At 36.5% G+C, this 13,513-nt stretch overlaps 1 protein-coding gene across 3 annotated transcripts in view; it reads right to left on the bottom strand.

Moving 5' to 3' along the window:
• DLG2 (discs large MAGUK scaffold protein 2) overlaps window positions 1-13,513 on the bottom strand; it is a 1,087,547-nt gene that overhangs the window by 654,593 nt on the left and 419,441 nt on the right. For all 3 annotated transcript variants that reach the window (XM_019472611.1, XM_019472613.1, XM_019472612.1), the window contains one exon: window positions 9,456-9,536. In XM_019472611.1, coding sequence (XP_019328156.1) covers window positions 9,456-9,536 — 81 coding nt within the window. The remainder of the gene's footprint in view (window positions 1-9,455; window positions 9,537-13,513) is intronic.

A 13,513-nucleotide genomic window follows, 5' to 3' on the forward strand; every position in this document is an offset into this window, starting at 1 on the left:
TTTTGCCAACAGGGACTTGGCAAGGTCATGGGAAGAGAGGGCAAAACCAAAGCAAAATGGCCAAATATTTCAAAGGTACCAGAAAAAAGTATCTTGGCACTGTAAGAGTGAAAATGAGACAGAGGAGAGGAAAGGAAAGGAAAAGCTAAATTGAACATTAAGAGTGACAGAGGTGTGGCTAGGAAATGGGGGTTGGGATTTTTAAATTTGGATGCCTACAATGTTTAGTTCTTTGTCTATAATTTCACTCTTCAAAATCAATCCCTAATTAATTTCAGTGAATGTCGCAGAATCATAGAGTTATAGAATTACAATTTGAGCTGGAAGTGACCTGTGTCATGTAGTCCAACTCCTTCTCAAAGTAGAGCTAACTTCAAAGTTAAAGTAGGTGGCTCAGGCTCTTATTATTTTAGAAACCTTCAAAGGGAGCTTTGAAAAATTGGGATCCAGAAGTTCTGTGGAGTTTAAGCTGAAGGACAATTTAAGCTAAGAAAAGGACAATTCTTTTGACAGAACTTCTAAGCAAAATAGAAGAATCTGGTCATTGGAAATTTAGTTTCATGAGCTGAACTGTGCATTTCTAAAGGGATAGAGGCCTTCAGAGTTCACTAGAAGGGGCAGAAACCTTTTGAATATAGGAGAGAAATGAAGAATGAGCTGTATTTTGCTTGCACCTATAAGGTTATAAATATGTAACTGAGAAGTTTTACCTGTCAAAACAAAAACTGCAATTTTCAAATACCTATGGCCAAGGTGAGATATAACTGTTCTTAGATGAGTAGAATATATTACAATTATATGTGTGTGTGTGGGAAGATCTAAGCCAACTCATTCAATGATAATTAAAACCTGCAGCAGTACTGAAGGATTACATAGTAAAGAAGCTATACATATTTTATCTCTCAACAATATACTCTGCCTTGTAGGAAATCATACAATAGCAAAAGTATCATTTTCTTAATTCTTTGGAATTTTTCTGTTTGAATAAGACAATTGAGCAACTTTTTAATTTTTATTAAATAGAGTTGGAATAAAGAGCGTGTTTGGCTCATGTTAGGATGCTGAACATGGAAAGGTATCTTAATTGTCTGTGCTTTATGGGATTCAACTGCTGCCTGATGTCTAAAATTTCTACAGGCTTTAGCTACAGATTAAGCTAAACTCAGTCATTCCTCATTTGTAGTGCAATCAGTTACAATGTTTTCTGTAAGCAAGAACAATCATTTTTTCCCAACAAAATAAAAGTGCTGCTTTTTTGTTATTGAGCGTTGGGTGAAAAAGGCATTGTAGAAAAAAGTTTCCCATGGTAGAAGCTGAGGCCAGGTGAGTTAATCAGTTTGCTCTTTATTTTAACCTGTTTCTTTTTGTTCTCTAAAATTCTCCAAATTATCTACTAATTCCTATATCTCTTTTCAGTACTTCACTGAATAAAGGTTCTGAATAAAAATATATTTTAACTGGATTCCAACATCAAGAAAAAATTTAAACCAAACATTTTCATATGTCACGTGATGACATATGAAAAAGACACCAAACATAGTCACTTGATGTTATCGAAAGTTCTACATTTCTCTATTGCACCAAGAAAGAAAAAAGTACAATTTGATATGAGTTTCCTTGAAACACAACTCTGTATTGTAAAGATATAATTTTATCATGATCGCTTTTACCCTGGGAAACACTTTTTCAAATAACATATGAAAAGAATTCCACTTGTAGCTGTACACCTCCTATAAAAAGTTTATATGAACAATGAAAAGGCTCTGAGCTATCCACAGAAAGAGCATGTATTACTAATAAAATTAAAGACACTGTTTAAATACTTCATATTTCACAATTCCTTTGTGCTTTTCTGAATTGGTGAAGATTTGCATGAAGCAAAGAGAAAAATCATTTCAATCCCTTAGTTGGAGACTAAGTAAATTAAAAAATTAAGTAGGACAGTTTACTGAGGCAGCAGGCATCAATGCAAAGTAAAGGCACATAGGAGTACACTTTACGATATAACATGCTGCTTTTTCCAAAAGATTTTACCACTGCAATAACTATTTTACCTTAAGCTACAAGTTGAATTATGACTAATTTCTGAGTTTATGCTCAGAGCTAAAAGAATTACATCAATCATTCCCAATGGTCAGGGATATCCCAACTTTCTAACTTTAATAAATAACAACATTTAAAAGTATTTAATCAGGATGTTGTCTCCAGAAGTAATAAAAGCACTTATGTTTCTTAAGGAAAATTACCCTTAGCTGCAAAATTTTGAAAAGCTCTGAAAAGGTAGTGAATTCAGATTATGACTTCAGGCTCCTGAAGTTTTCAGAAGCTGAGTTTCTCTGCTCGTTACTGCTGTGTAATGATGACTTCATGCAATAATTTAAAGATTGTCTAATAACTTGCAAGATTACAAAGACTGCTGCTTTTTTGATTCTTTAGCCTCAGAAGTTCTGGGTCAGTCTTTCAGAGTTGGGAAACATTTGTAGGTCTCATGATAGCCAGCCACTTATCCAGCCTAAATTGATTTTATAACTAAGTAATCAAGAAATCCCAGGTGTTTCAAGTAAGCAAGTTATTACGGAGGTAAGGGTGTTTTAGCCCCATCCAGAGTAAATTGATATTAAATAAATAGATAAAAAGAAATAAATATTATGTCTGTCATGAGGGAAAAAAAAACCTCTCAAGGCAGTTAAGAACAGTCTGACATTGCAAGTTGACCACATAAGCTACTCAATGAAAGAAAGGGAATGCAGACGGTCTATAATTAAAGTCTAGCAACTCTTAATTTTTACTGGCTAGGGACAAGAAATGAATTTCCTCTTCCTTAAAAAGGACTGACTTCTTTACACTAATGTAAGCCATCTTTCATCCAAGTTACCAATATACATCTCACTGTTTCCATGAGGCAGATGGTATAGGGACCACAGGACACAGGAATAGACGTGGTCTCCTCCGGGAAGAAATATGGAGTATATTCAGCAGCGCAGTGAGGTTAGGGTTTGCTCCAGAAACCAGGGTTAGCGGATGGTCAGGACCACACATTTGCTCTGCAGGAGGCTATGGGAATTTAAGCTGACACAAATATTCAGCACTTTTGGCTTAATTTCTCAGGAATGCAGGAAGTGCCTTCAGCAACTGCACAGCTACGCAGGTACCTCTTGGAGCCTTCAAAATTTACAGGGCTTTGTACAGAAGTGACTGTGAGACTGAAGCCATCATCATCTCAGAAAACAGTTATACCCGAGCTACCAGCCTCACTGGCAAATCTTTACCTAATGTGATTTAAAATAACTGAACTAACCCCCCCCCTAGTTTTTAAAGTTTACATAATGGAAATGACAACTGACCCAGCACCACAGAGTACAATTATAATTAACAGGTGACTTTTCTGAAAAATGTCTGTGGTGCCTTGGGGAACAATGTAGGTCACAGCATCAATTAAAAGCAGAACAACCTCTTCATTGCCTCTGTAACATTTAACCCCAAATCATTTTGTTGCTGTAAATTAAACAACCCACACTGCGTTACATCACAGGAGTGAAAAAAATCAAGAATAACTAGTTTAAAAACTCATTTCAAGCTCCAGCACTCACTTTACCCCATATAACATGGGCCAGCAATACAGAATACTGATGTTACCACTATTTTCCTCAGCTTTATTGAGCAAAACTACTATCTGTATATTCAGTTTTCTTTTACATTATCTGGATATTCATATTAGACCTCTGTAGGAAAGTATGTGAGAATTACTTAACTGAGGATTAAAAACAGCAGTTACCTTTGCTGCTGATTGCAAAGAAGATGTAAGATTGTTAAAACTCTAGAGTTCAGTTTTTGTAACTGGAAGCTCTAGTGAACACTCTTCTATGCAGGAAAGTGGAATATAGAAATAAAACACTTCAGATAAAATGTGTCTGCAGGGGCCACTACAGACAATTTACCTAATTACTTTTCTAATATTACAAGAAATATCAATGATTACTGTTAATAGAAGCCACTCAACAATTTAAAGACTTTCACTTTGAAAGAATTGCCCACAAATAGCGTCCCTTTTTAATATCAATAAATTCCTGTTTCTTAACAACAAAGACAATTTTAAGTAGCATTCAAGCCAGAAGAAAGATCTTTGGTAATAAAACCTCTCAAACGTTTTTTTACTTTTGTAAGTGTTTGTTCATCTAGAAACAGTGAGCAATATCTTGGGTTCAATTAAGTCTTTTTAAGTTTTATCATTGCTTGAATCTTCTTCTGTTGAGCTTGTGAGGTTGGACGGTCAACTACACAGCGGTGGTAAGCTGAACTGCCTGAGCAATATCTGACAAAGTCCATGAGAGAGACCACAAGGGAACTGACATCATAAGGAAAGGGAAAATAAATTTACAAAGTGCACCTCCAACTCTTCTACTACTTGTGAGTAATCACAAATAACGAAAATGCAGGCAAAATTAGACCTCCCGATACCCATGCAATATTTTTAGCACAAAAATTCTTCACAGAGAAATGCGTGAGTTGATAATTCTATAGGGGTATATAGGCAAGAGCAAAGATTCATTCCTGAAAACTTAGCAGGAGAAAAAGCTAAATAGCTATGTTAGTTAATAAATATGTCCCTGAGTACACAAAGGCAGTGGATGTGTACATCAGAGAAATTCCACTTTAATACAATCAGGTTTTGAGACTCAAACTCTGCCTGTGTTCGCTACTGCATTTTTCACATTACAATAAGGAATACAGGACCTCAGTTCCATTTTCCCAGCTGAAAAGTTAAGATTAGGCAAAGAATGTTAACTCCTGATTAGCCCTATATGCATCGCTACGTATCTCAGTGTTAAGGACTGGAATTCCACTGTTGAAGGCTTGCAGCAAATCCAGAAGTTAAAAATGGAGTGGCCAAGCTTCAGAAAGTTTACAATCTGAGTGTAAAACAAGAGACAACAGACATAAACCATTGCTCAACAGTTCTTTACAGGATTTGACCAAAGTCTTAGACCCCTCATTACCTAGCCATTGAATTTTATTTAGACATTAAGACAGATTTTGCTGGTGAATAGAACAAAAAGCATGAAAATGGTTTTTTTAAAACTTCACAATTGCACAATGGACCCTTCCATTCTTGCCTAACTGGAGATGAGAGTCACTTTCTCCCAGTGAGTGATACAGGGTAAGCAGGATGGGAATAAGTGAAGGTATTTTATTTTAGGTGCAAGTCAAAGCAGGGAGCTAGAAAAGAAATGCTATAATGGGGTGTAGTGGGGGGGACAAAACAAAGGTAATTTTAATTATACTTTCTCTAGGGCCTGATCAGTGCACCTATAGGCTTGCAGACTAGGGGCCTCAGTTTCTTCTTACTTCCAAATGTGCTAGAATGTTATTGTATGAGAACATATTATTCACTGCTCTGAGAATATGTGTAATGGTTGTATAATAATGAATTAGTTATACGTAAAACAGACAGAAAAACTCTAAAGACTCTTCAAGCAGTATGATGCTTCTCAAAATGTTTTTCAAAAGGAAGGAAAATATTCTCTCTCTTTTACAGATAGGAAAACAAAGGCAAAGAGAATGAAGCAAGCTGCCCAAGATGACTCAAGGGACTAGTTGCAAAGCCACTAGTCAAATCCACTGAGAAATTGATTGATACAACAATATCTGAATTGATACAACATATCTGAAGTCTAAAATCTCATTTTAAAGACCACCCGATTTTCAACCAGTTATACAAAATATCTCCGAGATGTAGATGGCAGTCACACAGCACTGAAACAACATCAAACCCTCTCAACAAAACCTTGCTGTTTTAATCAAAATTTAGCTACTCCAGATTACAAATCAATGAAGGAAATTAATTCAGAAATCAGTGATCCTGGGAGGATTCAAACTTCATCCTCCACATGTGTAGGCCAGGAGATGGCTGTACTGAGCTCTTTATGTGATGGGGTGTATTATAGAGTTAAAAAAAAAAAGGAAAAAAAAGACATATCTCCAACAGAAGCATAATAAAGTGAACCTAAGGACCTCATAACATATTGTGACTTTTTTTCCCTGGGACATTAATAACAGAAGTGTGGATGACAAAGAATATAGGTGTCACTTTTTTCGTGAGAAGCCTCTTCAGGCAAGCGGCCAATAACAAAATTTCAAAAGGTAACTGTATGTAGCGTGCCTTCTGGCTTCTACATAGAGTCTGATTGATTCGTGCCTGCATTAAAATGCAAGCTGCATATCTCAGGCCAAGAAAAACGTAAAATGAGAAAAGCAGCGCTAGCCTCCATTCATCCATGGGAAGGGAGTAAAAAGGAAGCAAATGCTCTCATTAGACCAAGTAATACAGCTCCACATTTCTTCATTTGAACTAGTGGCTGGAGAAGAAGGTGATAAACTGCATTAGTTATATGACTTGAATCTCCCTCAACTATATCATCTAATCCCACATTCCTGTGTTGAAGAAGTTTTTGCTGACTCTGCTGAAGGAGAGAACAGGCACCTAAACGGGTCAGGGTTTAAGGCAGAAAGTATCATTAGATCGCTGAGGTTAGCAATGTACTGCGGCTCATAACACTGACAATAACTTGTCTTAAACTAAAGTGTGCGTAACTATTTCAGAAAAGCATCTAATCTGAAAAACATAACAAGATTGAGATCTACCACTTCCCTTGATAGTTTGTCCTATATTCTCACTGCTAAAACCGCCTCCCCAGTATTTGTTTGCTTTCACCCTGGTACCTATTCTGCTTTTCTCTGCTACTCTGAAGAATCCTCTTATTCTCAGTCTCCCCACAGGAATACACTGTCATTACTGCATGTCTCTCCCTGGAAGAATTTTTCTCCACTCTAGTCTCTGTTCTCTCTCTTTATATGTATTTAATATCTTTTAAAAGTATAGTCTCCAAACCTTGTCATGATATTTCCATAACCTCACTGTTGTTGCACATACAAATAAAACCACCTCCTTATTCTTAACTTTTAGTCTTTCTTTTAACATTCAAAGTTCATAGGACAAGCTCTACTGAGTTGTCTATTCTTTCATCTGGAACCTTCTTAGTGTGACTTATTTCCACTGTAGGGGTCCCCTCTGTGTATGTATGGCTGGCATTGCTTCCTTCTGGCTATGTAATACTTCTCTTCTAGGGAATAATAATTTTGTTTGAGTGGCCTCTGTTTGCCAGGCTAGACTGTAACTGGATTGCTCTGTCTGACTGTTGTGTTCTCTTTTTTCTTTCTACTTTTTCAATCTTTGCATCATCTGTAAATTTTACCATCCAAGACTTCATGCCGCCTTCCAAATGATTTATGAAAATATTGAAATATTGGATGTTGTCCACATCCAATTCTAAATCGTGGAAGACTATCCCTCAAAATTTCTGTGTAAGGGTCATTTCTCGTTGACTAGTACTTCGAGATGTCAGCTAATCAGTCCTTAAGGAATATTATTTTGATAAAGTATACTGTTATTTATTTATACCAGATACAACGTAAAATTAAATCAAATGCCTTACAAAAGACTAAACAACACCTAGGACCATTCATCAAGCAAATTCACATTCTGAAATGAAGTTTATCTAACATAATTGCTTTGCTTTAAAACTATGCTAACTATCATTAATTTATTCCTACCATTAATTTATTCTTATGTTTGCTTTCTTAGCTAAATCCTCATTAATCTTTCCAATATATTTTCCAGGGCTGACATATAGCTAACCTGCTCTGCAGCATTATTTGAAAAAAAAGTTAAAAATAGCATGATACTCACACTCCATCTCTAGAATTTAAAAAATACTTCAACAGATCTCTTCAGCCTCCATTTTTAAGGCTCTTAGGTGAAAGTTATCAAGCAATGAGCCTTCTGATTTACTTATTTTATCACTGGAAGATGTTGTTTAACATGCTTTTAAAGATTCAGTGCTGTTTGCATAGTAGGGACACTGGATCTCCTACCACCATATGGGCTTGTTAAGGAGCAAACAGCACTTCCCTCCTACTGTGTGCCACTCAGTATTGAAGAGGTATCAGAGGTTTTGTTCATCTTTGCATGAATAAATGACATGATTAATTAAACAGTGATTGACTAGCTTCATTTCTTCTTCTTTTTGGTGTTACAAAAAAGCAGCAAAAATTAGTTGTGTGCATCCAAAATAAACCAAGAAATAAGCTTCATTAAACCTTTCTCAAAATCTTAGGAGGGAGAAATTGAGCGTCCAGATATATACTGTAAGAGTTCTTATCCATTATACTTGCCACTGAATTCATCTTGGGTTGCCACCTTAAGCACCACAAATTTTTGGCTCTTGTATTTAGGAAAATTACCTAGACATCCTAAGCCATTATAAACTGATGGCCAGCTGGCAGAGAGCTGTGCAAAGGTCACTCAGAATTGTCATCTGCCCTATTTATCCCAGTGTCTTGTTAACTCTGAAATCAAAGGATAGCAATTTGGACAACAATAATATATCACTTTAGACTACTTTTACCAGAAATATCCCATTAGTGTGCATTATCCTTATATCTTAAACTGCCGCCTTTTCCTCCTGAGATTGCAAAGGACCCATCTAGCAAACAACCAAAGTATCAAGTTTCTCACACATCTATTATCATAACAGCAGGAGGTCATACACTGACAAGTGAGAACACAAATGCAACATAAACTAAACTGAATATTTTGATAACAGAACTTTATGGAGGTTAGTATCCTGGTGCAAGAGAGTCACTGGTATTTTTGTTTGATTTGGAGTTTTTTTGTACTACTAGTTTCAATGACAGCTCCTTGATCGAAAAAGCTCTTTGATTAAAAAAACCCAGACAACTTCAACAATGCTCTTGTCTGTCAGGCTCCTCAGGACCGTGATAGCAGCACTATTCAGCACAAATATACTTAGTCTTCCTGTCCTATATCCCAGGCTGGTTCTGCCTGTTACACCTCAGAGATTGATTGTATCTCTGCAAGGCCAACAGACAATAAAAAGAAATTTCAAAAAGATAAAGGTGAAATTTTCCTGACCACATGAGTTATCTAAAGTCTAGACATTTACATCTAAGTTACTTGATCATAAAGAGTGTCTAGACAATGGAGAGAGACAATCATTTTCAGGGCACGATCCACCTCCATCTAGAGGAGACATTCAAAACAGGTTAGAAGAACTGCGTCCAGGAAGAGTCTCTGCATTGACTACCACGGCAATATCATTGACTTCTTCAGATGTCAAAAGTCAGGTGAGGCCAAATTGTTTTCCTAATAACCCAAATTGTTTTCAGATTGATCAGTATGTAGCCAAGGCTTCTTATATGCCACAGCATCTTGGCAATTATTGAAGCATTCACACAAATATTTTTTTTAACTCAGAACAGGTGCTTTTCAGTCTAGGGGAGCATTGGTGAGAAAAATTGGCAAAATTATGAAGCAGCAGTCCAGAAACTATTTCCTTTCCTCACTTATTTCTCACAGCTAAATTCACTACTCTCACCTGTGCATTAGTCCATTCCATTTCAGGAAAAGGTCCCAGCTGAAGGCCTCTACCTGTGGGATTTTCTTCCTCTTGGCCTTTCTGGAAGTACATAGAGACATCTACTCAGGACATGTTCCAAACTCAGATTTTTCATCGTGTTTGCATATGGTGCTTAGTTCTGTGTTTTTGCTTCCCAGGTTGTTTTTTGGGGGCTGGGGGCTCATTTTTGCTATAACTTCTTTGGGAAATAATCTGGCATGCCACCTATTCCCTTCAAGCTGTAAACCGGTGTTAACACATGCTGAATTGCCCAGAGGCTTTTTAACAAAAATGAAATGGCATTATATTACATAATATTCAAAATGTGAGAGCATATTATCGATTATAAATATCTATGGAATAGCTATTTATCCTTCAAGGGAGAACAAGCAAGGGATATATATTTTACAAGAATTAACACTGTACTACTATATTTCAGTTTATTTTTAGTATGCAACATCTACCAAACCCAAGTAATTATTAGCAAATCAAGCAAAAAGGCTGAAAGGAATAAATAAACATTCTCTTGACAGTCCACCTCTTTCTAGCTAAAATTAGAAATAACCCTGTTGCTTCTAAATTTTAAAACCCACTCTAATTAACACTATGAATTTGTGAAGTTTTAACAGTAGGAGACTATACATTTGCTTTTAATGAACATCAGGCGTCATTTTTTGTGAAACAGAATATCTGCAATGAATTCAGGCTCCTGCCTAGGCATGAGTCAATGCCGTTGTAGAAAACACACGAGTTCTTAACAAACAACAACAATATGGAAGAGCCCTGTCAGTAAAAGGGAGACTTATGTTGCAAGGATCGCAGTTTTTGTTAATAGCAAAACTACCATGTCTGTAGCGATGCATCCAATAGTTTTTTTTACAGAATGTTTAATACCTAAGGTACTGAAAAGCATTTTTACAAAGTCCATATTCATTATGATGTTTATGTGATGCTGACCCTCACCTTTGTAGTATGTTATTTTAGAGACTTTTTGTTTCTATATTACTAAAGAATACAACATTTTAAAAACAAATGGACAAAAAAATAACACTTTTTCACTCTCACCTGCAAGATTAAGTCTTTTTTAACAGCAAGCATAAAACCATTAGGTTAACAAGTCATTCAGGGAAGTCTTGAAACACTGTTGGTATAAAGAATGGCTACTAATTATCAAAAAACTCAGGGTATAACATTTTTAATGTTAAGTATAGTCTAAGGAAAAGGGACTTCTAGCTCCGCTTAAAAGGATTACTGCTGTCATACAACGGTATTCTCAAGAACTGAGCCTTATATTGATGCTGTCAAACTTTAGGCATTTAGATGTGTCAGCTGGGAGCAGAGTCCTTTGAGACATGGGAAACTCCTGAGAATGGTTCAGAGCTTAAGTGCACTGAGTCACTCTTAGGAGGATGCATTCCCACCTCAGTGAAGTGGGATGAATTGAGGTCTGAATATTCAATCGAGCTCCTACGGACAGGATTTTTAACATGACAAAATCTAGAGTAACTTCTTTTACAGTGTAATGAGTGGCCGTGGATTCCTACACATCAGGACCAAGTCTCCCGGGAGCGACTGGGAGGCATTAAGTGGACAAGTCCACCAGGGCTGATGCATTTTGACCACAGGAAGGTTCTGCATATATGTAGTTTAGTTTGTGAATTTGGCTATAGAGACTTTTGAAAAGGAATGTGTAGTTTCATAAACACAGATAGAAGAAATGCTCACAGAGCAGTAAGCACTGCTCTGACGGAGGAAACATCAAATGCAAAAATACAGAGTAAGGAACATCTATGTGGAGATCATTAACTAAGGAGGAGCCAAGAGTGAGGTTCTGCTGCAACATGGCCTTCCTTCAAAATATGAATGATTGCTGTGTATAAGGACATGGGCTAGAACTATTTTGCTGTAATCATTGGTGATGAGACACCAGCAGAACTGTATCATTTTGGGGGCACTGTGTTTTAAGATAGGTACTGAAAAAGCCAAAGGAAATCTACAGGAGAGGAAAAAGAGTGATGAGGGATTCAGAAACCACAACCACGGGAAGACTGAAAACAGGATATTACATGGGGTTAGTGATCAGTTGTCTCCACTGAGGACAGAATCCAGAGAACTCATCCTAAATTTGCTGCTGTGAAAAAAGCCTCTAACTGCTAGGGTGCTGAAACATTGAAACAGATCCTTTCCAGTCCTACATGCTATGACTCCATAGTTTTCATCCATGGGAAATTTATTCCCTATTAATTTCAGCAATTTTAATTGGCAACCAGATGATTAGTGGCCAGCTAACAGCAAAAGGCACATTCCTCTCTGCTAATTTAAAAAGAAATTATATATATACACTTGCTTTCAAATTAAGATTGTACAAATGGCACTAAGTGGATATACAATGTAGAAATGTAATCCTCTCTGTAAAAATAGGCTTTTGAATAGACTCTACTCAAATGCAAGTGAGATAGCATTTATAAACAGCATTCTTCATAAGCATCATATTGTATGTTATAAATGTGACAACCCTAAAGGTGAGATTGAGTTTCCCAAACAAAGGTGTCTTGTGTCATTAGATGCACTGTTGTGACAGGACAAGGGGGAACGGCTTTAAACTAACAGGGGGTAGATTTAGACTAGATATAAGGAAGAAATTTTTTCAATGGGGGTGGTGAACCGCTGGCACAGGTTGCCCAGAGAGGTGGTGGATGCCCCATCCCTGGAAACATTCCAGGTCAGGTTGGACGGGAGCTCTGAGCAACCTGCTCTAGTTGAAGATGTCCCTGCCCAGGGCAGGGGGGGTGGCACTAGATGACCTTTAGAGGTCCCTTCCAACCCAAACCATTCTATGATTCTATGATTCTATGATCACTTTGTCTCCAGCTGCTGCTTCAGTTTCCTTCTCTCATTTCTGACAGCCGCATGCACATCTCAGATCCTGCGGGACATCTATAATAGCACTAGACGCCTATATAAGACAACTGAATCTCACCCCAAAAAGTTATCCTTTTTTTTTTAAGAAGGTCTTCTATTTGTTAACAGACATTGTCATTGATACTAGGTATTATTGAGTATAAAGATATAGTTTAAATATAAAGTTTTGTGGTTTATTGCATAGAAAATCTAAATCTCCTGCTCTTTAATTAAAAAAAAAAGATGTTTCAAAATACCTTAAATGTTATGAACTACCATGGCAGTTGTGATCCCTTGGGAGAACTCACTTTTAAAAATCCAGCCAAAGTTTTACACAAGACCTAGAGACAAACAAGTGTCACTGTTGAAGTATTCCACTTTTAGAACGGTTTAAATATACCTATAGTCTGGAAAGCCTTGTTAATCTGTGGATTAAGGAAGGTTCAATTTAGTGCCATGGAAAAAAAATTAGCACATATTAAATACTGGGAAGTCCCTTGGTCCAACAAAAATTACCTTCATACAAGAACATCATACAGTATCATACAACGAGTCAGCCACACAAAAAAACTTGAGGAAAATAAAGTTTTCTGTTTAAAAAAAATCTTCATAAGGTGAAGAAGATCTCATGAAAATCTCAAGGAAATACGAAGTTCCTGTTAATCTTATGTAGAAGGCATTGAAGTACTGCTATGCCAAGTAACAGTAATAAAACATGAACATAGGGAGAAGAGACGTCTAAAGAAAATTGTGATAGTCTTTTTAAATAAAGCAATGAAAAATTGTTGCACTTGCAGGAACTTCAATATACTGAACAGTATCTTTGATCACATTGCTAAGTTCAAGCACGTTTCTTATGCCAATGATGTAATTACTAGATGAATTCTGCAGAATTTACACATATTCAGTTACAAGTCACTAAAATCAGCATTTAGCATGAGGTGATGAACTTTTGTGGCAAATAATTGCTTTTAAACTAAAAATTTCAATTATGTCAGACAATGAGAGGAAGGCAAGTTTCAATGAAAAGCTCAAAAATATATGAGGGTACAATTTCCTTTTAAATTTGAGTCCTTCTTCTTACCAACTTAAAACAGAATAATAAACAGTTGATAGCACACTGGTGATAAGTCCAA

The sequence above is a fragment of the Aptenodytes forsteri genome, unplaced genomic scaffold (assembly GCF_000699145.1).
Source record: "Aptenodytes forsteri isolate BGI_AS27 unplaced genomic scaffold, ASM69914v1 Scaffold180, whole genome shotgun sequence".
Taxonomy (NCBI): Eukaryota; Metazoa; Chordata; class Aves; order Sphenisciformes; family Spheniscidae; genus Aptenodytes; species Aptenodytes forsteri.